Source organism: Patagioenas fasciata, chromosome 1, assembly GCF_037038585.1.
Source record: "Patagioenas fasciata isolate bPatFas1 chromosome 1, bPatFas1.hap1, whole genome shotgun sequence".
In the NCBI taxonomy this organism is placed as follows: Eukaryota; Metazoa; Chordata; class Aves; order Columbiformes; family Columbidae; genus Patagioenas; species Patagioenas fasciata.
In genome coordinates, this window is record NC_092520.1 from 27,229,939 (window position 1) to 27,257,478 (window position 27,540).

Sequence of the window (27,540 nt, forward strand, 5' to 3'; positions counted from 1 at the left end):
GCACCACCTGCACTCACCTGCCACCAAAGGTAAGGGTAACTTACAGTCTTTTTAACTGCAACTGCTTTACTCCTCTTTATGTATTGCCACATTGCTCAGCTGCAGGCTGGGGGGAAAGTTGAAGATAGGCACCTTTGTAAAGAAAAAAACACTGCCCATAAACCAGCCCTGCCAAGGTCCCCAGCAAGATGCTCAGGAAAACTGACAGCCCACACCAGTGCTCAAAGTATCTTTAAATTTAATTATTCCTGCTTGTTTGTGGAAGGAAAACAAAAGGTCACTTAAGTCAAATCTGGTTTGAGTCTCATGAAGTAGCATTGCAAACTATCAACATTTCTTTGACGAGGATATTGCTAGTGACTTGCTGCAGTCTCACTCTGCCTCTCTTGTTGGCCGTAGCTCCCTTGGCAGCTGTGATGAGTGTAAATTCTCCCTCAGTGGCCTTTGCATGGTCATTTCTGATAAATTTCCAAGAAACATATTCCACTGTGTGTTCCTGTTTGTTAGAGAAGGTGAAGACTAAGAGAAAACACTCCTGACAAGGGATGGGTTATATACTTGTCGAAATCCTTTTCTTGTGCATGTTACATACACCTGGTATATTGACACTCGGTGGTGAAGATGAACAACTGAGATGCAGGTCCTGAAGGACCCACATCGGTCTGGAATACCCCTGTGCCATGATGCAGGCTGGTGGTGATGGGTGTCCAGGCATTAGATGCCTGAGTCCTTTCATTGATTTGAAGTGTTTTTGCAGTGTAAATATGAGGAAAAAAATCAGTTATGCACAGGGAAATGTTTTTAGGTAGGGAGTATAGTACTGTAAAGCATCCAAGGAGTTCAGAGTGCCTGAGAAATCCTATCTTGGATATACCTTGTTTAAAAAGGTAGTGCCTGGAGAACTATTATAACATCATTTTTTCCCCTTTATTTATTGCAGGAGATCAAACAGCTGTTCATGGTAATAACGTAATGTGTTTTCTATTTAAAATAATTAAAATAATGTATATTCCCCTGAAAGCAAGCTGTATTGCAGTAGTTGCTTAATGCAGTAACAACAACATTCACCATCTTGGCTTCTTCTGGTAGAAGGAAAGCAGCATGAGCTCTTCCCAAGGTACACAATCCCGCTTCACTTCACACGGCCTGGTTTTGTACCACAGTGGAGAAGCTCATAAAGAGAAGTGTTATGCTCCTTGAAATGTAGTGTTCATAGAAGTTGTATGTTGCCACATTTTGATTAATTAGTTATTGGTAATATTTTCTTTTATACAGGCATAAGTCTTAAAATCAAGAAGGTGCATCAGAAAGCAAAGTGAGTCCACTGTTTAAAAAAAAAAAAGGTAAACATTTGCCTTCTAGAATTGCTTGTTGCTCCTCCTTTATTTTGTTTCCATGTATTTTACTCTTTTTTCCTCTACTCAGCATGATCCAAACTTTTCAAGTTAGATTGACTTAAATATATTGCTTCCTCTTCTATGTCTTTTACAAAGCAGACACCAACACTGGAACAGTCATCTGTCATATTTGCTCTTTACTCTTTTCATTATTCTGCATTGAATATGGGATTGTAAACCTGGCATTTAGAAACTTCATTAAAAATATTAAACATATCAATTATGAGTTTGAAAATACTTAATTTGACGTGCTCCATAATGCAGTGACAGATCATAACCAGAGACATTTCACTGTGATTTTTTTTCCCTAGAAGTCTTACATATTGGAAGTTATTTCAGGTGCATTGCTTCCTTTCCCTGCCAACACGTAGGGAAGTTTCAAACCAGCCCCACTGATTTACATGGTAGCTCTGTGAAGAACTCTGCCGTGCCAGTCATGGTGTTTTTTCATGGGGATACATTTCCTGCTAACTCATTACAGAAAGTCTGAAAATGCCTTGAAAGAAGATAGGCCTCTCTTCTTGTCCTTCTAAAAGCTGGGAGAGAAAGAGTGTGTGCTGTCATTACAGTCATGCAGTTCTTCCCATCTATCTAAATATCGGCCTTTAAAAACTCCAGTTTAAAGATTTGTTGTAACAACACATGTCAAAGACAGAGTCTCAGGTGAGCTGGATGGCATGGAAAAGCAGATGTCAAATAGTGATTTACAGACATAAAAACATGGAGGGTGTGAAGCTGAGAAACCACACTTGTGTGTTAACCACAAATGGACTTCAAGAAAAATCGAGAGTTTAATCTCCTCTTTGTACTTTTGGTTTATTTTTGTTCCAGAAGGAGGGAAAAGTTGGTTTCACTTTTCAGTTCTTATGCAACAGAACAAATTTAGAAAAATGTTTACATTTCTTCCTGGAGGTTTTTGCTCTGACTATGGCTATTATAAAAGTGCTATAATAACAAGAGCTTAGGAAAAAAAAAATGTTTCAATTCCCTTATGTTGTGCAAATGACAACACTGTGTGCATTTCCACTGCCCTCTGCCAGCACAACTTGGTGAGTTTTAAGCTGAATCAGAAGCCCTTTACAACTCACTTGGTTCTCTTTGCTAAATAACCACATTCTCCTAAAACTACCAGTTTTTTGCCTGCTGAAAAAAAAAAAAAGAAAAAGAAAAAAGAGAAGTGATGGAGGAAAGCATGGACCATAGGCAAGGTTAGTTCATGTGCCAGTTCTTTGAAGAAGGAAGCAGAAGGCAGCAAAAGCAGAGCTGTGCCATATGATTTTTTGTTGTTTCCTCTGCTTTTCAAAGTGCCTTGGCTATTTGACCTCTTGCAGATAGGTGCTGTAGCCATTTTTCAGCAAAAGATTTCTCTTTATATGCCACTTTTAGAATTATATTTCACAGTGAATGGCAAGAAAAACTTTTCCTACTGATCTTCAGAGCAACTTGCAAGCAAAATGGCAAGCTATCATACTATCGTTCTCTTAATTTCTCTTTCTGAGACCCACTTTTACATCTTTTTATTTTGATCATGCTCTCTCAATGAATGTTGGTGCTACTTGACCTTTAAATGTCAAAATCCATTTCAATGGAATGAAATGTGAACTCTGCAACCATATGTGAATGGCTAATATACATAAGAATCAAGAGATATATTTCATCATGCACAATTAGGTTTATGAATTCCTTTATTATTCCTATCACCTCTCCACCACCATGAAAACAATTTTTCAACTAGGTACCTCTATTTTAAGAAGAGGATAGGGAGAGTATATACAGGCAAGCTGATTGACATAAGTCAGCAAACTCCTTCAGCTAGAGGTCTGAGTCGGCAAGCTGTTTCTTGTGGGTGGATCTCTGTGCTTAGATTGAGAAGCCTGCAGAATTTAAACTGAAATCAGCTGTAGCTGATATAATGCATAAACTCTTACTTTAAAAGTTCTTCAAGTGAAGAACCGCTTACAAAGTGAAGTCACTTTGCATATTATTATTACCACTTTCCCTTTGCTCCAAATCAGTTTTAACATACAAATATCCTCTGCACTTTAAATTGTTTGTGTTTGTATCACATTAGACAGTAAAAATAGGTTTCCATCACTCCATCTACCTGGTAGAAATCTGAATGATGAATGAGATATCCCATATTTTTCCTTCAAAAGTTATGAAGAAATGCAGATCAGGGCAGCAAGTCATGGGGAAGGAACTGAAAATATTCCCAGTAGTCAACAGTTTCATTCAGGCTCATCTCTCTAATCCAAAGCTATTTGGCAATGATTCAGTTATAATAGATGTTCTGTACCCATTTCAGCTAGGACAAAATAGCAGAGTTTGTCCAGTCCTCATGGCCAGTTAACACAAAGAAGATAAAATGTCCTCTTCCTCCATCAATTACTGAAGCAGGACGTGACAGATTTCGAAGATGTTTATTCAAATTTGTGCCTGTGGCATGCTGCAGAAGAGAGTGTGGATTTCCACTTGTGGCTGTCCTTTTGCTTGCGAGGGTGGACTGGCCTGTTTTACCCATTGGAAGGTCATTCTGCTACAGAGAAGAGGTTTGGCCTTCAGGAAGAGAGAATAAAAAATACTGATTAACTCACCACTATTTCTCCCACTCACTTGGTCTAGACTGCTGGAAATGTCTGTCACAAAGAAACAGGATCAGGGCTCTGCTATGCCACAGAAGCAGCCCATGGCCTGAACAGCCCGCAGGAAACTGGTCATTATAGAAATCTGGGTTTAACATCTTGCTGGGTGGCCAAACAATAAACTCACATAATCTCACTTTTTTTTTTTAAATACCATCATGCACAATTTCCACCATTCATTCAATTTTCTTGTTTCATCTTTCTGAATAAGAAGGCACGGACTCATTTATGAGTTTTTACTGGTGATGCCTGTCATGTTGAGATGGAGACACCTCTAGAACATGACAGAATTACAGTGCTTACAACACCCACAGGAAACAGTTATTATCCCACAGACAAGTGAGAAATTGAGTCACCACATCATCATCATCATCTCCTACAGCCCAGTCAAATGTCCTAATTATAACACCATTCCCTATTCAGTACTATCTCAGTAAAATGAAGCCTTAAAGGTAAGTATCCCAGTGGTAGTGCGGAGCCTTTCTGGCACAAGCAGCAGTCTCACATTTGAATTACAGACCTCTACGCAAGATGACGACCTGCAGAGTGACCTCGGGAGGGACTGTAGGCCAAAGCAAGGGCTGTTCAAGAGTCCCCTATGAAGTGCCTTATTCTGAAGTAAACAGGGCATGGCCATCCCTGGGAACTCTCCATCCAGCCATGCAGAACTCCCTCCTCTGTGCTCACCAGTACACAGACTGTCCCAGCACTACACAGGTTTATCGAGCTAATTTGATGGCTTTCAGAAAGCAAATTTAGAAGTCATCACCTATTCTTAGCTAAACCACTTCTCCTTTCAAAAATGTTTACCCAAGGGCTCAGTTCAGGTGAGTGGGATGTTGTCTGTGTAGCCGTGCGGCTTGCCCACCATTTCCACTCACCATCCTGAAAAAGGTACCTGACAGTTAAAGGCACAACAGAGCAAAAAAAGAAATAAAATCTTCATGTTGCAAACGTAAGAAAATCCTCTTTCAATTAGATAATTGTCACCTGAGAACAAAATTACAGGTATTGCCTCAAGTTCTCTCACATAGCGCAAATCTCCTCCAGGTGGTGAGGCATACAGAACATGTGCTCCCCACCAAACACTATTGCACTGGGAACACTGGTAACAATGATGGCGATAGGTACTCACAGAAAGCAAAATCTGTATTCCTCCATGATGAAAACAGTGCTTTCAGCAGCTGAAATGGTGCCTTCTACCTGAAAAATCAAAGACAAAACCAAGACTCATAAGTAGCATATGAGTCATTAAAAATCATTCAAACCCTTCAGAATTCAGTATTTCCCACATATATTTTTTTCAATGCTTTTTATTGAAAATAGAAGACATATTTTAGAATATTTGGTGCTGTATTCTCATTTTTTTTCATAACAAATAGTGTCCTTATTGTGGGGAAGCTGCAATCCTAGACACAGCACACATCCTCTAGACTGACTTTGATTTCCTACCTTTTCTATCAAAAAACTCAAGCAGCAGTTAAGAGCCAGGTACCTCCATGTGACTTTAGCATTCAACTATGATATTTGCACCTTTAATGCTTTTGCCACAGTCTTGGTTTGAAACCTCAGGGCAAGATGTGAACGGCAAGAAATGACTTACTTAATAAAAAAGCCATACTTTGGAGAGAAAACCTACTGATATTTCTGCACCACTAAATAAGCCTAAATTTATCCTTCCTGAGAGTCACCAGGTTGATGAATCAGCTCATAAACAGAATCTATTTGATATCATTGCTTTGTTAAAATTGCCAAAATTACAACTTCAGGCTCTTTAACATCAGTTGTGTTTAAGGACAGTGAAAAAGAAGAAGAGGGAAACAGACACACAATGCAGTGGGTGAGCAATTGGCTGACGGGCCGGGCTCAAAGGGTTCTAGTACATGGGGTTATGTTGGGCTGGTGACCAGTCACTAGTGGGGTTCCACAGGGATCCATCTTAGGGCCAGTGCTCTTCAATGTCTTTATAAATGACTTTTAGACTCAGGACTTGAGGGATTACTTAATAAGTTTGCCAATAACACAAAATTGGGAGGAGAGGTCGACACTCTCGAGGGCAGAGGGGCCCTGCAGAGGGATCTGGACAAATTGGAGAACTGAGCAATCACCAATCACATGAAGTTCAACAAAGGCAAGTGCTGGATTTTGCACCTGGGACACAGCAACCCTGGCTGTACATACAGACTGGGGGATGAGATGCTGGAAAGCAGCTCCATGGGGAAGGAACTGGGGGTTCTGGTCGATGGCATGTTGAACATGAGCCAACAGTGTCCCTGGCAGCCAAGAAGGCAACCATGTCCTGGGTGCTTCAAGCACAACATTGCCAGCTGGGCAGGGAGGTGATTATCCTGCTCTGCTCCACACTGGTGCGGCCTCACCTGGAGCACTGTGTGCAGGTCTGGGCAACACAGGATAAGAAGGACATAAAGCTACTGGAGAGTGTCTAGAAGAGGGCTACGAAGCTGGTGAAGGGTTTGGAGAGGAAGCTGTAGGAGGAGCCACTTGGTTTGTTCTGCCTGGAGAAGAAGAGACTAAGAGGAGACTTCGTCACGGTCTACAGGGGAGGAGGAGGGACAGGTGCCAATCTTTTTGGTAGCCAGTGACAGAACCCAAGGGAATGTCAGGAAGATGTGCCAGGGGAGGTTCAGGTTGGACATTAGGAAAAGGTTCTTCATGCAGAGGGTGGTGGAGCACTGGAACAGGCTCCCCATGGAGGTGTCACAGCCCCAAGCCTGACAGTGTTCAAGAAGAGACTGGACAACACCCTCAGACACATGGTGTGAAGTGTGGGGTTGTCACATGCAGGGACAGGAGTTGGACTCGATGGTCTTTGTGGGTCCCTTCCAACTCAGGACATTCTATGATTCTACGACCTGATATATTTAAAGTAATGCTTCATGGGCAACAACAAAGAGGAAGAACTGAACAGGTAAAGACATGATCCCCAACATGTATGTTGCAATGTACATGCAATGACATTAGTGATACATTTATTTCTGCACTGTAGAGAACTCCATTAACAAGAAACCATCACAAAAGGATGAACTTTTCCAAAGACATTTGGGGGATCCGAAATGGAGCACAACACAGAATTTTCTGGTTAGGTTGCATTTCATCATGAAGTGGCCAATGACTGAAGTGCAAGTTCTCTCCAGGAAAAACTTCCTTACTTGGTTGGGCTAAGATCAAGCAGAGTTGACAGGAGCTCTCCACCGATCCTGCTCATCATCCTGATAACCGGACTCTGCTGGTTTAGGCTTTCCCAACATTCAGCATCTGACTGTTGCAAATCTCATCCTTTGACTTCTAACTTTCCCCAGTTAATGTACAGAGGGCATCAGTGGCAGATTCCCCCTCTGGGACCTCACTTTCAAGCCTTATTTAACTTGGATGCTCTTTGAACCTACTCTGTAAATTCCTTTGAAAAACTGGGTCTCAAGGTAAACCTTAACAAAGCATTCCACATTATTTTCTGCTTCACCCTTTTTTAAGAGTCCATTGGATACTGTCAGTTTTTGTACTGCTTAACAGTCTTGGGTGAGTACCTCAGCTATGCTTACACTCCACAGCTCAAAAGGAACACCAAGAGCATACAAGTTTACTTTACATCTTCTATCTCTTTTCTCTTTATAAGAGAATTTAAGCAGTCAATTAAACTTGTTAAGCTTTATCTTTGCAAGTAAATAAATTATACCCTCAACAAGCTGCTTTTCTTCTGTAGCAGAAGTATCTTCCTTGCCTCTGACCACATTTTTAGATTTAAAATAGTCCCACAAAAGTATTTCTTAAGTAAATCTTTCCAAGGCTTTTAACGAGTAACCTTCCTCCTCTCCCCCTGCTTTGTGCCAATGCTTGCTTTAAATTGAAGTTTCTATGAAGTTTGATACTACAATGTTTTATAGAAATTCTGAACTTGCCCTCAAAATAACTTAAGCTGAAGCTTGTATGGACCAGATTTGTCTTCTGCTGCATAAATCTATTATTTAGAATTTTTGATTGGTTATTTCAGGTTTTTCTTTTTGCACATCATCAAAGCTATGGCTGGGAAAGCAGGAGGGTGCTGTTTGTCCTCTGTAGTGTTAGCATGTTCTTATTTCCATTTTCTTGATCTTTGGGCACAGACCATTCCTTCTTTCCTCCTTGGTAAATGCCATGGACGCTGCTCTTAAATGATAGTTTCCTGAGACTAGGCAAATAGTCCATGGAGTCATACTAAGCAGTAAAATTCAAGTAATTTCCAGTTAAAGTTTTGATGGTGAGAGGAGAGAGGGTAGATAGTTCAAAAAGGGCATAGCAGGCACAGCTGCAGCTGGCACTGGCAGCAGGAAACAAATGGTGCTGGGAGATTACCAGGCCAGAAAATCATAACTGAACTGTTCTATGGCTTAGGCTTGCAGGTGACCAGCTTTAATAAAATGAGATGAAGAAATATGTTTGTAGTGCTGTGAAATTTCTATGGTGAAATTTCTACTTTCTATGATAAGAAAGCATGTGCTACAGAGACCAGAAGAACAAGGAATTAAAGCAATTAAGTAGGCAGTGGAGACTACTGGGAGTAGCAAGACAGGTATTTTTGCCAAGGGTTTTGGAATATCTGCCATGAAAACTGCTATAAGTACCCCCACTGAATGCCAGCCCAAGGGGACAGTGTGAAATGCCAGATCTCTGCAGAGGCTTTATAGTATCACAGTATGTTTGGGATTGGAAGGGACCTCAAAAGATCATCTAACCCAATCCCCCTGCTGGAGCAGGAACGCCTAGGTTAGGTCGCACAGGAACATGTCCAGGTGGGTTTTGAATGTCTTCAGAGTAGGAGACTCCACAACCCCCCTGGGCAGACTGTTAGAGTGCTCTGTCACCCTCACTGAGAAGAAGTTTTTTCTCAAATTTAAGTGGAACCTCTTGTGTTCCAGCTTGATCCCATTACCCCTTGTCATATCATTGTTTGCCACCGAGAAGAGCCTGACTCCATCCTCGTGGCACTCACCCTTTATTTATAAACATTAATAAGGTCACCCCTTAGTCTCCTCTTCTCCAAACTAAAGAGACCCCAGCTCTCTCAGCCTTTCTTCATAAGGGAGGTGCTCCACTCCCTTAATCATCTTTGTTGCCCTACGCTGGACCCTCTCCAGCAGTTCCCTGTCCTTCTTGAACTGAGGGGCCCAGAACTGGACACAATATTCTAGATGAGGGTCTCACCAGGGCGGAGTAGAGAGGAAGGAGGACCTCTCTCGATCTACTAACCACCCCCCTTGTAATATACCCGAGGATACCATTGGCCTTCCTGGCCACAAGGGCACAGTGCTGGCTCATGGTCATCCTGTTGTCCACCAGGACCCCCAGGTCCCTTTCCCCTGCACTGCTCTCTAATATGTAATTTCCCAACCTATACTGGAACCTGGGGTTGTTCCTGCCCAGATGCAGGACTCTACACTTTCCCTTGTTAAATTTCATCAGGTTATTCCCTGCCCAACTCTCCAGCCTGTCCAGGTCTCACTGGATGGCAGCACAGCCTTCTGGCGTGTCAGCCACTCCTCCCAGCTTAGTGTCATCAGCAAACTTGCTGATAGTACACTCAATTCCCTCGTCCAAATCTTTAATGAATATATTGAATAATATTGGCCCCAGTACTGACCCCTGAGGCACTCCACTAGATACTGGCCTTCAACTGGACTCCGCACCATTGACCACCACTCTCTGGCTTCTCTCCTTAAGCCAGTTTGCAACCCATCTCACTACTCTATTGTCTAGACCACACGTCCTCAACTTAGCTGTGAGGATACTGTGGGAGACTGTGTCAAAGGCTTTACTGAAGTCAAGGTAGACCACATCCACTCTGCCATCATCCATCCACCTTGTTACATTCTCATAAAAGGCTATGAGGTTGGTCAAGCATGACTTACCCTTGGTAAAGCCATGCTGACTGCCCCTAATGACCCTCTTATCCTTGATATGCCTTGAGATGACACCAAGGACAAGCTGTTCCATTACTTTCCCAGGGACAGAGGTGAGGCTGACCGGTCTATAATTACCCGGGTCCTCCTTCTTGCCCTTTTTGAAGACTGGAGTGACATTTACTTTCCTCCAATCCTCAGGAACCTCTCCCGTTTCCCAAGACTTGGCAAAGAGGATGGAGAGCGGTCCAGCAATGACTTCAGCCAACACCCTCAGCACCCGCGGATGCATCCCATCTGGACCCATGGATTTATGGATGTCCAGACTATTTAATTGCTCCCTAACCCAGTCCTCATTGACTAAAGCAAACTCCTCCATTGACCTGGCTTCATCTGGGGCCTCAGGGGTACAGGGCTCCCCAGGACAGCCTCTGGCAGAGTAGACATAGCCAAAAAAGGCATTCAGCAATTCTGCCTTCTCTGTACCTTCTGCCACCAGCGCACCCACCTCATTCATCAGTGGGCCTACATTGCCTCTGGTATTAGTTTTATCTGCTATGTATTTGAAAAAGTTCTTTTTGCTGTCCTTGACCCCTCTCGCCAGCTGTAATTCTAAGGAGGCCTTGGCTATCCTAGTTGCCTTCCTACATCCTCTAACAGCAGCCTTATATTCCTCCCAAGTGGCCAGCCCCTGCTTCCATGACCTGTGAACTCTCCTCTTCTCCTTGAGCATACCCAAGAGATCCCTATTCAACCACACAGGCCTCCTGGCTCCCTTCCTTGACTTTCCTACGTGTGGGGATGCTCTGATCCTGAGCATGGAAGAAGCAATCCCTGAATGCAATCCAGCTATCTTGGGCCCCTTTTCCTTCAAGCAGTCTTGCCCATGGGACTTCCCCTAGCAATTGCTTGAAAAGGCCGAAGTTAGCCCTGCTAAAGTCCAGGGTTGCAATTCTACTTGCTATTCTGTTCCTGCCACACAAGATGCTGAACTCCACCATCTCGTGGTCACTGCAACCCAGGCAGCCCTCAACCTTTACTGCTTCGACCAGACCCTCCTTGTTAGTGAGGATGAGGTCCAGCAGTGCACCTCTCCTGGTCAGCTCCTCCACCATCTGCATGAGGAAGTTATCATCAATGCACTGGAGGAACCTCCTGGACTGTGGCTGGCTGGCTGAATGGTCCTTCCAGCAAACATCAGGGAAGTTAAAATCACCCACAACAACCAGGGCCTGTGACTGTGAGGCCACTCTCAGCTGCCCATAGAAGGCCTCATCAACTTCCTCACCCTGATCTGGTGGCCTGTAATAGACACCTACAACAGTATCACCCCTGCCAGCCTGCCCCTTAATTCTGACCCATACACTCCCAACTCACTCCTCATCCGCTCCTGGGCAGAATTTAGTACATTGCAGTTGCTCTCTCACATAGAGAGCAACTCCACCACCACGCCTGGCTGGCCTGTCTTTCCTGAAAAGGGCGTAGCCATCCATGACCACATTCCAGTCATGTGAACTGTCCCACCATGTCTCTGTAATTGCCACCAGATCATAATCTCCCGACCGAACGTAGGATTCTAACTCCTCCTGCTTATTCCCCATGCTGCGCGCATTGGTGTACAGGCACTTCAGGGAGCGAGCAGAGCACACCAATTTCTCCCTAGAGGCATAGGAGGCCACCCGGTCCTCATCAGTTTTAGAATGCTGCCCCACTGGGACAAGCCCAGCTACAACCCCATCCCCCTTTGAGCCTAGTTTAAAGCTCTCCAAATGAGCCCAGCTAATTCCTGCCCCAGCATCCTTTTGCCCCTGCGAGATAAACCTATCCCGCGTAACACTGTCTGGACTGGGGTCTTATAAAACCAGCCATTATCAAAAAATACAAAGCCCTGCCTGTAGCACCAGTCTTGGAACCAACCATTTAGAGACTGAATTTTCCTATTCCATCCCACATTGTCACTTGAAGATGGAAGGAGTGAAGAGAAGATCACTTGAGCCCCAGAGTCCTTCACCATCCTTCCCAAGACCTTGAAATCGTTCTTCATTCCCCTCAGACTACGGGAAGCAGCTTCCTTCCCATCTGTCTGGAAGACCAGCAGCGGGTAGTAGTCTGTTGGGTGCACCAGTCTGGGGAGCTCTCTAGCAATATCCTTGATCCGGGTCCAGGTAGACTACAAACTTCCCTAAGATGAGGGCCAACTCTGCATATTGGGCCCTCTGTTCCTTTCAGAAGGGAATTTCCTATTACAATCACCCTTCTTTCTTTCTTATCAGAGGCAGTCTTAAGTTGTGAAGTCAACCGCCTCTTCCTATGTGATCTTGTAGGCAGGCTTGGCACCACCTCCTCACCTACCTCTTCTTCAAGATCCAGGGCCTCAAACCTATTACGGAGGGGCACCTGGGGAGGCAAAGCAGGCAGGGAGGGGGGCTGCCCATGATGCCGAACTGGAATACGCTTCCACAACTCCACATCTCTTCTGTCTCTCTATTGTTCTCAGTCTTTCCAGGAAACGCTAATTGCAATGATGTGCACATAGTGATAAAAAAAGCCAACAATGAAGAATGCTCTGCTATTCTGAATCATGACATGCTGTCAAGTGCTGATATCTAATATTAAAAGCATGTGTGTTGCTATACTTGTTAAATTTTCTCCTAATCGTCTCCAAAATATGTGGCTTCAAATTACATGTAAGATTTTATCTTGAAGGCTGGTGGGAGTTCGGGGAAGGACAGAGTAAGTGCATGAACCCACCACTGTAAGGTAACTCGCACACATGTGCCACGTGCTAAAACTGTAAACCCCAGGCTGCCAGTAACAATCTGGGGCATGATAATCCCTTAATGAGCAACAGCAGGTGCTAAAGTGCTTAGAGTAAAACACTCTTGCATTTTAGCAAGTTGTTATTTATGTCATTGCTGTCAACAAGTGCAAATCTGACAGGACTGGCAGCATCTAGTGACCTCTGCTACGGAGGGCTGGGAGCTGCAGGGGATCCCCGGGCAGGCAGGGCCAGTCCCACCACCCCAGCCAGGAACAGGGCAAGTGGGGACACTGGGGGCAGCCCCAGCCCCATGCCGCTTCCTGGGCACAGAGGCAGCTGAGACTGGGACAGGACATCTCCCCACAAGTGTGGCTGGGCATCAGGCCTGGTGAGGAGAACCAGGGTCAGACACAGCCCAGGATGGCCGAGGCATCCAAGGAATTTGAGTGTGGTTTTGTAATATCAAGCTTTTGGTCTTCTAATTTTGATTGAGCTGGAAAGGGGTGCTTCTCCTGTCACAGGCAAGCATTTTGTTGATTTGGATTGTTAGGAATTCCCATTACTCCTCCAGTTCCAGCATGTCTGTGGGTGCACCCAGAAACACCAGCCACAGGAGAGGAATTCATACAAATTTAGAAACATAAGCCAAGGCAGCAATGAGCACAGCATCACGCAGTTAAGTTTTCAGATTTGAGGCTTCACTGCAGATGTCCAGCGTGGAAGACACAGCACAGGCGGACGGTCTTCCACCTATCTGCTGAGCATCCAGGGAAGGAATGCACGGTTCTCTCACCCCTCTGAGCCAGGACGGCTGCGGTGGCACAGGAGCAGCATCCATCCCCGCTGTTCAGGTGCCGATGAGAGACCAATGGTTTGGCCTGAGAGATGATTTCTGATGGCAGTCTAAAGCAAAGCACATGATTTCATCCAAACATTTTAAGTATATTTGGACAAATTATCCTTGCCCTAGAAATATATTATACTAATGAAGTTATGCTGTCAGGCACTGCAGGCCTGGCAGGGCTTGCAAACTATTTTAATCCTCCAAGAACGCATTTGCCCAGCCAATAATTCGACTTGTCATTAGTAAATTCTTAGCTCAGCTCTTTAAGATACAGGAATGCACAAAAAAGTATCGATCTCTAGGTTATTGATTCCTATCACGATTGCATCAGATTTCTTCTATGGTCTGCAGCAAATTGATCTGTAAGCTATACTTTCCCACCTGTATATAGGAGGTCCATAAGGTTTAGAGAGGGCTTTTTAGAATAATGAAGAAGCTTGTTGCTTTGATGACAAAAGAGCATGGAGCTTGCCAAATTTCTTCAAAGGAAAGGGGAAGAAAAAATGGTAATTTGTCCTTGTAAGTGCTGATGCAACATGAGAATAGATCCATGGGCCTTGTAAATATGGTGCTTAAAGAACAGGCCCTCCATTGTGTGCCAGCCTGTTACAAGAGGAAAAGGAAAGTCAAACTGCAGCTCAGTATTTCTTCTTGGCTCAAGACTCTCACTGATCTTGGGTGCCACTCTCCCTAACCGGACTAAGAAAAACAAAGACTTTTTCAAGAACAAGGTTCAACCTACCTAGCTACATGTTAGACAGGTTATTCTGAATTTGTCATCCTATCTTTTCTTTCTAGTCAGTGGAGAGACACCTTGTAGATGTGTCATCTGATGCATTTTAAGTATCTTTATGAAATGAGAGGAGCTGCTCTCTGAACATGTCTATTTTTTCCCATTGACTACACATGGAGTATACAGTGATTAGCTCAGACTTGGATGTCTGGCTTCTAAGCCCCAAGTTGGGGCAGATGATTCCCATGCTTATATTTCATTCTTCTCCGCTTCTGCACTTTTTGTAAGATGTCTCAGTATCCTATTCCTGATCAGCACAGGATGAGCGAAGGGGTCACACCCTTGCTGCATCATCCTTCCCCCAAATAACCCTTCAGCTGCATGGGATTCCTCTGCCCCTCAGCCTGCATTGCTCCCTTACACCACATCATTCCTTAGCAGATTCCCCACAAGACACCTGCTGGTTGTGAGGAGGGATCTGACAGCTGCAGGAGGATGTGCCTGCTGTAGAGAGCGGTGGGGGAAAAAGGCACGTTTTCAGCCACACCTCACAAGGGCTCCTTCTCTTTTCATGGCTGACATTTTTTTCCTTTGACAAGATTTGCACAGCAATTGGTGACACTGCCGGGCTGTGTTCATTGGGAAACACCACAACATTAATTTTAATGGTAATTCTTTTCAGTAAGATTCAGTAGCCACAGCTGTTAAGTTTCTGCACTAACATAGCTCCAAAGTTATCCATTTTCATTGTAAGACAAAAAAACCCACTTGATTTAGGTCAGGCTTACTGAGGCTCATTGTGTCTTCACCAGCCAGCTTCCTTCCAGTGCTGGTGTATTTATCCTCATATCACTTTTCAGTACCAGAAACATACTATTCTCCTCACCTTACAGTCGGATTCCCGAAGCAGAGTTCATCTTCTCTCAGGCAACAAAAAGGATGGGTGAGGCACCAGAGAGTAGGAACTTTACCAGCCTGGAAATTAAGATCTGCTGCTTACATTAGGGATGACAGGACCAGGGACTTCTTTGAGATGAAGTCCCAATGGAGTAGTGGTGATCTCCAAATATAGGGCAGACTGTGGCAACAGAGCACTCCTAGCTGCCAAATTTGAAGAAACTGCATTGCCTACACCTGGAAGTTCAGCTCCAACTTAGGAACTGCCTAGGTACCCCTGGGCACGAGCACAAGCATCTGATCAGCCTCTCCTACCTGGGTGCACTAAAGCATCTGGAACAAGTCGGTACTGTCTTCTCAGCCCTCTTTTGTCCCTGCTTATAATGGGCAAAGGAATTTCAGCTGGGGGTCATCCCTCTCAAATAATCTGCCTTTCTAGAGGGAGAACTGGAGATGCTCAAAATGGTCCTGTGCTAAGGGGAACAGACTACTGTCCTCAGTCCTCAGCTCTCTACTGTGTGTGGACAGAGTGCAACTCCTGTTACCATGTTACCACCACCAAGCCCACATCTCCTTTCCTGGGTGGATGTGCCAACATCACTGGTCATGGAAGGGATGTCTGAGAGCTTGGTCAAGAGAGTCACACGTACCATGGGAAGTTTCTATAAAATAATAGTAAGGGCACAAGTAAGCCAACTAGCAGTTACCCGCCCTGCCAGCCAGAGGACACAAAACACATTTTGATTATCCTTCATACGAAAACTTGTGGAGTCTTGACAGTCTTTTTAACAGGATGCTGCCGGCTATTCAGAGCTTGCCACATTGAGGACAGGACTGTGGTGGAAGCTACCTTTGTGACAGGCAGTGCCCACGATGAGCTCAGAGGTTAAAGCCATTCAACAGCTCAGCTGTTGTTGGTTCTTGCTGAAAGGAGGGCACAGCCTCCTTTCTGTGGAGCAGTGCATAGGTTTGTGCAGAGGGAAAGCCGGTCCCATCTGGAATATTGTGTCCAGTTCTGAGCACCTCAGTTCAAGAAGGACAGGGAACTGCTGGAGAGAGTCCAGCGCAGAGCAACAAAGATTGAGGGAGTGGAGCAGCTCCCTTATGAGGAACGGCTGAGGAAGCTGGGTCTCTTTAGCTTGGAGGAGACTGAGGGGTGACCTCATTAATGTTTGTAAAGGGTGAGTGTCACGAGGATGGAGCCAGGCTCTTCTCAGTGACAACCCATGATAAAACATGGGGTAATGGGTTCAAACTGGAACACAGCAGGTTCCGTTTAAATTTAAGAAGAAACTTCTTCTCAGTCAGGGTGCCAGAGCCCTGGAACAGGCTGTCCAAGGAGGTTGTGGAGTCTCCTACTCTGGAGGCATTCAAAACCTGCCTGGACGCCTTCCTGTGTGACCTCATCTGGGTGTTCCTGCTCTGGCAAGGGGATTGGACTGGATGATCTTTCGAGGTCCCTTCCAATCCCTAACATTCTGTGATTCTGTGAATCTATGTGATCTGCATGCTGCTCCTGGAGACATGAGATACTCATTGGGGTCTACATAGTTCTTAATCAGTAATTTATGGGACAGACTAGCGAAGTTCAGGAGAACTGGATTCCAAGCTGTCACCTACAAGGAACTACATACAACATTTTTATCTTTGGAAGAGAGGATTAAACTGATCTGCCAAGTTAAATGACATACTGACACCTTCGAAAAGCCTCATTATCCAGTCTCAAAATGTCTGCCATTACTGTGACACTTGTATGTAAAGAAACAAAACGGTTGCAATTAGCTGTGCTTTTCATCCACACACTTCTGCTTCCAACCAGAGTTAGTTCAAATTCCTCTTTATGTTTGACACCAGACTGGCAGCAACAGCAGAGGCTTAATAACATCTATTAAGTTCATCTATTTATTTATTTATTTGCTTGCTACTGTGTCTAAATCACTTTTATAAAAGTGCCTGTGCAGCATCTTCCACTACTGGAAATGTATTAGGACTAAATTATATGTCTCATCTTTACCAGTGGAGATGGAATATCATAGGAATCAGGGAAGCTGTGAACCGTACCACCTAGTCAGCCATTTATATGGAGAACACATTAAATAAAGTATTTAAGCAATGAAATATCTTGCTCATTGTTAATAATATCTGAACACGAGGAAGCTCATCACCCAAGTTTTTTGGAGGCTGTGGTTATGCTGCATAATTACATAATACTCAATGACATGGTCAATGCCTATCCAGTAAATCACAGAATCTAGTCCAATCCCCAAACATTTTAACTAGTCCAAACATTTTAACTTTATCCTATCACAGAGGAACACAGTGGTGCTATACTGATATATTAAAAAGAAAATTCACAACTCAACACCCTCTGAGATCAAGGGACTTAAAAAAATAAAAACCAAAAAGGTATTTTGGGAAATAAGAAATGTTTCCTGACTAGCATTTGAGTTTTAAATTAATATTTTTCAGCAACAATATGGGTAAATACTTAAAATGCCATAATTACCTCAAAATCATGACTCATCAGAAATCAGTGGAGTTATATGAGTTACCACATAAGTGAAGCATACTTTCAAGTCCCAAGAGTTAGGAGATCAAATTTCTCAGCCCATCAATTAAAGGCACTTACACACTACAGTCAGTACCTCTGGAATCCCAATTACATTCTGTGCTGGAGGAAATCTGGCCAGATTCAAACCTTCAGCTCTAATCCCATCTGCCTCTGATGTTTAGCTCCATTCACCCACTGACCTCACCTTTCAGCAATTCAATTTCCCATTTTTGTCTTCAGATTTGTCTACTGTTCACAACAAGATGCAAAGAGACTTTAGAGGTGACAGAATTTCCCTGTAGAAGATATTGTATAAAGACATGTAACTGTTCATTGCTGCAAATATAAACAAAACCCTCTCCATAGCGCAGCATAGTAGTAGTGAGAAAAGTTCACACAAGATAAATCCAGGACTTTCAAAACAATCATCCAGCCAAACCAACAAACCAAACAAAAAATTCCAGCATGGTTTGGGAGAGCTAGCAGTGTAAAAGTTTCATTTGGGTCCAAAGAAATAACACAACGTTTTCTAAACCAAAAACCGTCTTTTTGCTGTTGCAAAGAAACTTGAGTCATCAAACTTAATCGTCAAGGTACCTTTATTTCCAGAAAGGTGGGAGGAAAACGAAATACGAAGTAATCTAAAAAGTAAAGTACGTAACTGTAGCCACTTTGTGCAGCAAACATTGCAGCTTGACACACAATTAGAACGGTCAAACACATGTTTTAGGGCTTAATTGTCATACAACTGAGTTTCAAACCCTGAGCTTGTTCCTGGCAAGCTGAAACAGGACTAAGAAGGACAGTCTGCTCCTCTTCTCAGGCCATTCCTGTCCCAAACTGTACCAATAAACGTATCTTCTTAGGCTTCAAAAAAACCAGACTCTTTTTAGGTCCTCAGAGAGGACTACCCATGAGGGAAGCACCCAATCTCCTATTGCGAGTAAAAGCCGTTCTGCCACATTCGTGCAATGTTTCCAGTTATGTTGAGGTGCTACAGGGACCAGACTTGATGCACTGATTAACATTTGATTCAGAGACAGCAGTAGCAAATGTCTGCTGCATGAATCCAAGAACTGGATATTCTCCACTACTGCAGATGGCCCTTGTCTTTTATGCCAATAGGACCATTATGGTGATTTTTTTTTTCCCCTCTCCTTCTCCACAATGACAAATGCCAGCACAATCAAAATCTGGAAACTTTCCATGTGAAAAACAGGAACAGAAGAGTGCTAACCTTATCAGCTGTGCTGTGCTTTCAGCTGTGAGTGTGGGGAAAAAACTGGCCAGGCAGACAACCCTGCTTGTAAAAGAATGATACCAGGTGCATCATGGCAATATTAGAAATATCTGTAATAAATCTCATACAATGCAAGAGAAAAAAATGGGATTTCCATACTGAATATGCTGAACAATACTGCAGGTCTTCTTTCTCTGCATTTTAGAATGACATCATTGATGTTTTTGTACGAGTCTAATTACAGCATCACTTCAATGCTGCCAGTAATAAGGAACTATTAGTACTGCTCTTAAAGAGGCAAAAAGCTTTATTAGATGCTGCAAAGAGCTAGGGATGCTCTTAAAAATAATAAAGGGCAGTCAATCAATCACATTTGCTCTTTGAGGAGCTTTTAAGATGTAACCCAGAGGCTTGAAGCTTCATTACCAAAACATTTTTCCTGTTGCCACTTAGAAAAATTCTGCTGAAGTTTAATGACTGAAATGTACGTGATGAAACTTAAGAGTGAAAATACAAAGTAGTTCTGCTTTCATTGAAGAGATGACTTTAAAGACTGGCACTACTTAGGACCCTAAAAATACATGGATCACTGCCACTGAAGACTACATAGAGATTTTTATGGAACCCAGACTGTGGATACAAAGATTCATTTTAGAGTTCAAACTTCAAACAGCAACATACCAATATCTTGTAGTGTGTAAAAGAAACAGTCCCTCCACAAGACAGGCTCTGAAGAATCTTTAATAAAAGCTGCTCAGTTTTTCTTTCATGTCTTCCTATTACTAGTGCCTAAAGTGGCTGGAAATGGTGTTTTGCTTCTAAACCAAGCAAACAGAAAGTGGTGATCTGTTGCAAGTCAGCTTTTAAAAAAGTTAAACTTGAGGTGTATTGTCTTCTCTGGTAGAGTAAGAAAAGCTCATGGAATATGAAACAACTTTATACTGTAAAGGGATACGGTATCATGTAAGAAATCAGACTGGCCAGTAAAATATACTGACGGTCTTTTAAAAATCGAAACAAAAGGTTCGTTGAACTGTAGCAACATCAGACTACTTGAGAGTCTCCCTTTGGTGCCTATACTGAATGGGGATGCCCTTGGATGGACTTTTATCTGACATTCACTGTTTTGGGTGGTGTGATAATACTTCAGGTTCCATCAGTCTGCCGCCTTCTTCTTGAAAAATGTTAGAGGTTCATTTGTTTTCAGTAGTTGCTGTGCAGCCAAAGAGTTCAAGGATCTACCTAGTGTATAAAGAAATTATATGTTTTCCAAGGCTTCCAATGCCCTGGTACTCAGAATCACTGATAAGAACCAGAATGGAAAGGGTCAGAGATCACCTGAATGAAGATGGCAACTAGAAGACCAGTTCTGTCAGGCAGAGGAACATTTACATTAAGGCTGCCAAGAAGACATGCCGATCTGTGTCTGGTATTACAATATGGCACAAATACATTCATTTCTAATTTAGAAACTTTCCGTTAATTTTTTTTAAAGTGATTGGAAGTTCTTGGCATTCATTTAAAATCAGTGCTTTAGTTTTGGAAGGTGCTTCATTTCTGCAGTCTTTTTGATCGATTCCTTTGGGGGATTAACCATCTTTGGGTTTCCTGCAACACCGTATCTCCCTCTGAAATAAAATGGGTGAAGTTAGTCATCAATTGTCACATTCCCTGTAAGCTTTAAGTGCTAGGGATATGCATACTTTTTCTATTTGCATAACTGATCACTATTGTTAATAATAAACCTGAGAGAGGAAAAAAAAAAAAAAGAGCATATTTCTGGGTTTGCAGGCTAGCAGAGTGTCTAATTATACTGCATACAAACTCAATCCTCATGGTTCCTGACTACCTCCCGTTACCTAAATGACAGCATTTGAAGAAGATGAACAGAATACTAAACACCTGCACAAATAGAAAGATAACTGGTGAAGGAGACATTTTCATCAGTAGCATAATCTCCATTAGGAAATGGGAAAATACTTCACATAGACGTAGTCACAGTTCTCTGTGGGTTTTCCACGCAGGAGACCCATGCTCTTGAGCCCATGGTCTTACAGAGGAAATGCCGCCAGCGGACTTCTGAAATGGTACTCATTGTATATACACCCACTGCCTACATGAACCCTGCCAGAGCTGTTTTCATCTTGATCTTCTAACAGAAACAAGTGGGAACATAAACAAATCTCAGGGGCGGAAATGGTGATTCCACCAGCCAGAAGGGTCATGATCTCATGGTCAAGCAGCATGCATCTTTACTCTTATGCAACATACATTCGTTTCTCTCCCTGTTCATTACTACGGTGGAGAGACAGCACTTCACATACTCTAACAACAATGTACGGGGTTTCAATGTCTTTCTCAAGTAATAGGCATTCTGAAGGAAAATATATCACAACATCACATCATTATATTAATGATGGTAGCCAGAGAAATATTTTGTTATGAGGTAGAAGCTGTGCTGACATAATCAAGTTACAAATTTCAGGGCAAACAGCCAAAAAAGTTTTCCCTAGGGTTTGCTTGTCTTCTTGAGAGTGACACATGCTTTTTTTCCAGCTCTTATGAGCAGTCATAATCTTGAAGGGACAGTTGCCCCCATAGAGATACGGAGCTGCTTCTACTCAGAGCATGAAGATCAGAACCCAAGGCCCCAGTTTTCTCAATAATCAGTTGATCATCCAAATTCAAATCAGTTGATTACTAAAAATCAGTTGATTAATCTGTACATAACTGTAGAGCTGGACCAAGCACGCATCATATGTCTGTGTGGAATTCTGCAGGCAGCAAAACCTCTTTCCATTCAAAACTTATGGACTTAGAAGCCAGGTAGTCGCAGCCAATGCAGTGTTGAAACTGAGCTATTAAGCCCCACCATATGCCTCAGAATGACATTAAATTGGCTGCTCAGATTGCATCAGAGACATGAGTCATCGAGACACCTTCGTTTTTTCCCAATTTTAAGCTTGCCTATCTTCTTCTCATCCCACGAAACACCATAAAAAGGACCTCCACTGAACTTGGCTTCTATGTTGGAATGGCCAGGAAACAATACATCAACAATTAGTGTTCATAATTACTACTCAAAAATGTTTCAGCGCTGCTTTAATATATTAGGTTGGGTTTTCTGAACCTGTACCCATAGTTAAAACACATATGAAACATAGTTTCTTAGTATGGTTTGAATGAAAGACCTTCAGGCTGTAAGTCAAAACATAAGCAAAAAAGAATATAACAATGGCTGTGTTAACCTTGTGATGATAAAAGGTGCTTACTTATATTCTAGTATTTTCTTAAAATATAAACTATGCCAAATCTCCATTATTATCTCCATGTTGCCAACTAAGACCCAAGTTTGACCTGAAAGTTCTAACTCACTGGTTATAAAAGCCAATGCTTTGCAAAGTGGGTCTTTCGCCAATAAGGACAATTTAAAAGACGAACAATTTCCTTCATGTGTGTAACGGACTTTGAAAAGTTAACAAAAATATCCCCTAAGGGAAAATGGGTTGAAAAGAGATATTTTGTTAAAATATGCATCTTCTGAGACCAGCAATTACGGGACACTTTATTTTCTTTTACATTTTATTTTCTTTTGTTTGATATAAAGAAAATTACAGAAGCACACTGTCATAGAATTTCAGGGTAAGTAATAAGTCTACAAAAATAAATTATTAAAAACCCCCAACATAATCACAGATCAGTGCTGACCCTCAGCAAGTCTCAGGATCCGGCTGATGATACTTAATCTCCCGGCAGAGACAGTGAATTCTCCTAGTTCTGGCTTCCTGACCTTCTCCACATGAGTTATGCTAAACATCACTGGGGCCAGAAGCAACATATTGAGAAACTGCAGCTATAAACTTTAATTCATATTGTACTAAATTAATTCATATTCTTCTAATATTCTCTCCTGGAGCATGAAGATCCACTGTTCCAGTTTACGAAATCCTGCAATTTTGTGCTTACACTGAATGAAAGCGTAAAGTTGGTAAGGACACAATTTCATGCTTATAATTTACTCATTACATTTTCAGATGTTCCCAATATGTATTGTGTATGCTCATTTTAATGATATAGGTAAGTGGGTTCATGGTAGAATATTTACTGTGAGATACTAAATACATAAAGACCATACTAGCTCAGGAAGTCTTCAAATATAAAATATTTGGGAGAGTTCCAAAAGCAAATACTATACCTGCCTGCTTACACACTTTTGTAGGCATCTCCTTATGGTCACTGGAGGCAGGATACTGGGTCTGACACACGTTTGGTGTGATTCCCTATATGCTTTGTACTTGATATTCTTAACATGTTCAGTTAAGAAAACAAATGTCCTCCAATTTCAAGCTTTCTCACAAGCACTACAATCAGAAACTCATTTTATTTCTATATAGCTCAGAGCAGGTGGGTTCTTTTCAAATTCAAATTTCTAACCCATATAACTAAACAGAAATCTGTTAAATGATGAAGCCTTTATATGTTGTAAGCTAAAATCACTTACATTATAATCCACAAAAAGCTTTACAATCTCTATTGGCTAAAAATAACCAAGCAAGGCTTTATTTAATTGAATTACTCCTAATGGACTAAAGCGTATACTTGTTCCTACCACTGCTGCAGTAATATAGAAAACAATGATCCATTTTAAACACAGTTTGAAAGGGAAGAACATCAGAGGGATTGTAAAATTTCAAAAAGGCCACTTAAATATATATATATATATACACACACACACATATCTATATATTCATTATTGCAACATACTTAGTATTAAATAAAACTGACAGAAAAGCATGATCAAAAGTGATGTTAAGATTAAGAGTTTTTCAGTAGGATTATGATCAGTGATATTTACCATGAAGACAAGAGTTGCAATATTCAAAACATAGTACCTAGCAAAAAATAATAAACCGGAAAACAAAAGGAATATAAAGGAAATTTACCTCAGTTTCTGGTTTTCTCCCTTGCTTGTCAGAGCATCTGTTTTTTGCCTTTCAACAATTTTAACTGTAGCTGAGGTCTGTAATAGTCAATTTTTACAAAAAGAGAAAAGTTAAATCTGTGCTTACACAGAATTAAGGGATAAAGTTGGTAACCAAATATGTCTACACAATTTCATGCTTATAATTTGCTCATTACATTTTCAGATGTTCCCAATATGTATTGTGTATGCTCACTTTAATAATATAGGTAAGCGGATTCATGGAAGAGTCAATCACAGTTAAAGAAGTAAAATTTTTCCACTAATTTTGACCCAACATGGTCTTACTACCATAAAATACTTTCAGCACATATTGCCTTGTTGATTTGGGTAATTGAAGACATGCCAAAATCCCTTGCTGTGCAAAAATACCATTATTTATTAAGCTGTATGATCAGATAATCAGCATGTTTTTGGTCATACTGCCTGTTAAGCCCACATTTTCAATGAAGAAGCTTTATATTTCTAACATACTTCCCTGAATGGGAATCAAAACCAATTACCGTGACTTATCTGTACTTCTGAACGATTAAACCACTAATTAAGAACAGGAACTACTTTAAAAAAAAAAGTTTGCATACTCTGGAAGTCTACATTACTGGTCATACTGAAAACAAAACAAAACCCAAAACAAAACAGTTGTTATTCTTGGTACTGCATTTATCAGAATTTGACTAGGATTAAATTGGTTGGTTCTCCTATTCCTTTGCTCACAGGGTTCCCTCCTCACCCAGCACTTCTGGCTCACCCAGCTGCCTTCACTACAACTGCGCCTCAGAGGGACGGACACACTATGGACAGAAAAACAGAAGATGGAGAAGGTTTAGGGCTTGCTTGACTGCTGTGCACATTTGAGTGTCTCATGTAAGTGAATGGAATTTTCTCAGCCCCTTTAAACAGACCCATCAGGAATACATAATAAATATATGATGATCACGATATACAACATATTGGCTATACAAAGCCAGTGAAGTCCTTTTGAAAGCCAAAAGCTAGATTTTGGGGCTACCTAAACAAGGCTCAAGGTTTAGATTATAACATTACATTTTACAGTATGTGTGAAAACATCTTGCATTTGTGAGAAAAAATTCTGGCACTGAAAAGTAGTGTGTCTCTCTGCTTATAAGACAACAGTTTCTACCAGGCTTCATGTACATGATGCACCAGGTAAGTACACCTGGCCCAGTCACAGCAAAGTCAGCTGGAACTAAACACAGTCTTATCTGAGCGCAAGTGTAAAAATGGAGTAGGATGTGCACGGATTTGCTTCCGTGGAGGAAAGAAAGTTTTCACATTTAAGGATCTCTGCTATTAAAGATGACGGCTAGTATTATTTGAGCAGATGTGATTCTGTGACACATGAAGCAAAACTTAGGCTACAATGGCCTTCACTTTTTAAAAATGTATATGTATACAGAGTTCCATTATTATCCATAGCGCTGTTTTTGCTGGTAGTTTACTCCAGGCCTACCCCAACTAAAATGAGCCATGGTTGCACAAGCAGCTGTCCAGCTGTACCTATCTATAATTGTGGGCTTTTTTCTGCAAAAAAATCCCAACCACAAGTCAGACTCTACTACGCTAGTAAAAGTTTGTGCTAAAAATCTGGGCTAAAAAAACAGCTCTTTTAAAGTTCTGCTATTGTTCTTCTTTGCCTGCTTCTCAAACCAATTTCTGAATACCACCAGAAGGTGCTTTCAGATTTGTGGATTCCTAATCACAAATCAACTCTTTTTTTCAGATTGAAAACAAAACAAAAAAGGCAAATGAGAATACACCACAAACCACCAGTGCCTCTAGCGTGAGTTCTCAAGTTTGTGAAATCTTAAATTTAAGACTATGATTTAAAATTGGCTATATCTTTATGGATCTCAACAAGACAAAACAACAAAAGCACTCAGAAGGTACACATATTTTGTAAAAAAAAAAGCAGAAAAGCACTTGATAATAAAAAAGGTAAATAAGTACTGCTCAGAAGCATCTTTCTCTTTTGCTTCTGCTGCAGGCTCAGAAGGTATCCAAACAAAGGAGGAAAAAATGCAAAACTCCTGGTATTTTTTAACACCTGCCAATAAAAACTTCCATTCAATTATTATTTTTACTGTGAGCTATAGAAAAGCACAAACATAATGAGGAAAAAAAGGCCTAAAAACCATTAAACCCATTCTCTGTAACTAAGAGAGTGTCACCAGAATGTATTGTCACGAGATAACAATATCCTGTAGTGTATTTACTTTGGAATGTATGGAAAATGTTAGTCTATGGGTAAATCTTTCTAACTCAACTGCTGCCATCATTACTGTGCAGACCCTAAACCAGTGAAATTTTAATGCATCTGGACTGAATGTAAGTTTCCTTCTATCTCTGTTGTTAAAATGAACTGCTAAAAGGGAAGGCACACATAGGTAGATTTTAAAAGAATGAAAAGGCAAAAATAAAATCAAAGTCACAGCAGAAGAGGACCTGAAGGGACCAGATGAGCCACTGATTCTCTTGCAACCAAACATCAACCGTATTAGGTTGACTGCCTTGTTCAGATTAGCAACATAAAAGCTAGATGTCTAATCTAAACTACTCACCTAGGCTCTCCTTATAGCTCAGAAAGACAGACAGATGAATCATTGGGAAATTTATTTCATCTTGATCTAAAAAAGGTGTGACAGTTTGCACCTTAAACATGCTTCTCTCTCCACAGATTACAGAAGATCCCTCTACGACTACTTTAGATTGGCTGTTTAAGATTCAGAGAACTAAAGACAGGGAGATTCATCTGAACATGATTATTTTGCTCTCACCTGATTCTGCAATCTTGGGGGCCAATAATTGCTTACTGAAAATAATAATGCACTAAGTACCTTGAGTGTCTGTCACAAAATCCTTGTCTCTAATGTCCCATTTAAGCAACATGCCAGTGCACGTACCTCACTTCAAATAATATTTTATGCATGTTTATATGTTTTTCTAGGCAGCTGAACATGGACACTCCTCTTGCTAGCATGTTCAGTAATAAAATTATCTTTTATTTCCTACCTTCTTCCTCCAGCAGGTCCCATTTTCACTGTTAATGCATAGATATTAACAGTCATCATAGTCATTTCCTGGGCTCACTGTTGGTTTCATGTTGGAAAGTTTTGAGCAATTATTTCAGATTTCCAAAAGCAGCAATGGACCACGTAAGGGAAACACCTGCCCACTGTGCAAACAGAGGGAAACACTGCTAATTACAGCCTTTCACCCCCATTAGCTAGGACAGGGATTCAGTGACAGCCATTCCTGAGTATCACACTATCCAACTGATACAGGAGAAAAAAGCTTGAAAAATTAATAAACTCTAGCTATCTTTCAATTTCTAGCTCTTAAAATCTTTAAAAAGCAGCTTTTGTAATGGATTTGGTAGATGAATGAAGTGATTAAAGACTTCGACCTCATGGCATTAACAGATACTGTTGCCACATTAAGAAAGCATAATGATTTTTAAAAGTTATTAAGTCACAGAGTTTTTTTTCTTACCTGTAAGATCTCTGAGAGGTACATGCGCCGCTCATCATTAGCTTTGTGGTAAGCCTACATGTAAAATAAAGGATATAGGCTACCATTAAG

General features: G+C 41.7%; 1 protein-coding gene across 4 annotated transcripts in view; it reads right to left on the reverse strand.

Annotated features, from left to right (window-relative positions):
- Nucleotides 1-1,738: 1,738 nt before the first annotated feature.
- The window catches only part of CCDC169 (coiled-coil domain containing 169), a 46,154-nt gene continuing 20,352 nt past the window's right edge, over nt 1,739-27,540 (reverse strand). For 3 of the 4 annotated variants that reach the window (XM_065847684.2, XM_071804879.1, XM_071804876.1), the window contains 3 exons: nt 27,451-27,504; nt 23,903-23,979; nt 19,916-20,587 (listed from right to left, as the gene is read on the reverse strand). In XM_065847684.2, the coding sequence (XP_065703756.2) occupies nt 20,485-20,587; nt 23,903-23,979; nt 27,451-27,504 (234 nt within the window). In that variant the 3' untranslated portion in view covers nt 19,916-20,484. Of the gene's footprint in view, nt 3,954-5,174; nt 5,243-19,915; nt 20,588-23,902; nt 23,980-27,450; nt 27,505-27,540 lie in introns of those variants that run through there. The other variant, XR_011737701.1, reaches the window with a different exon arrangement.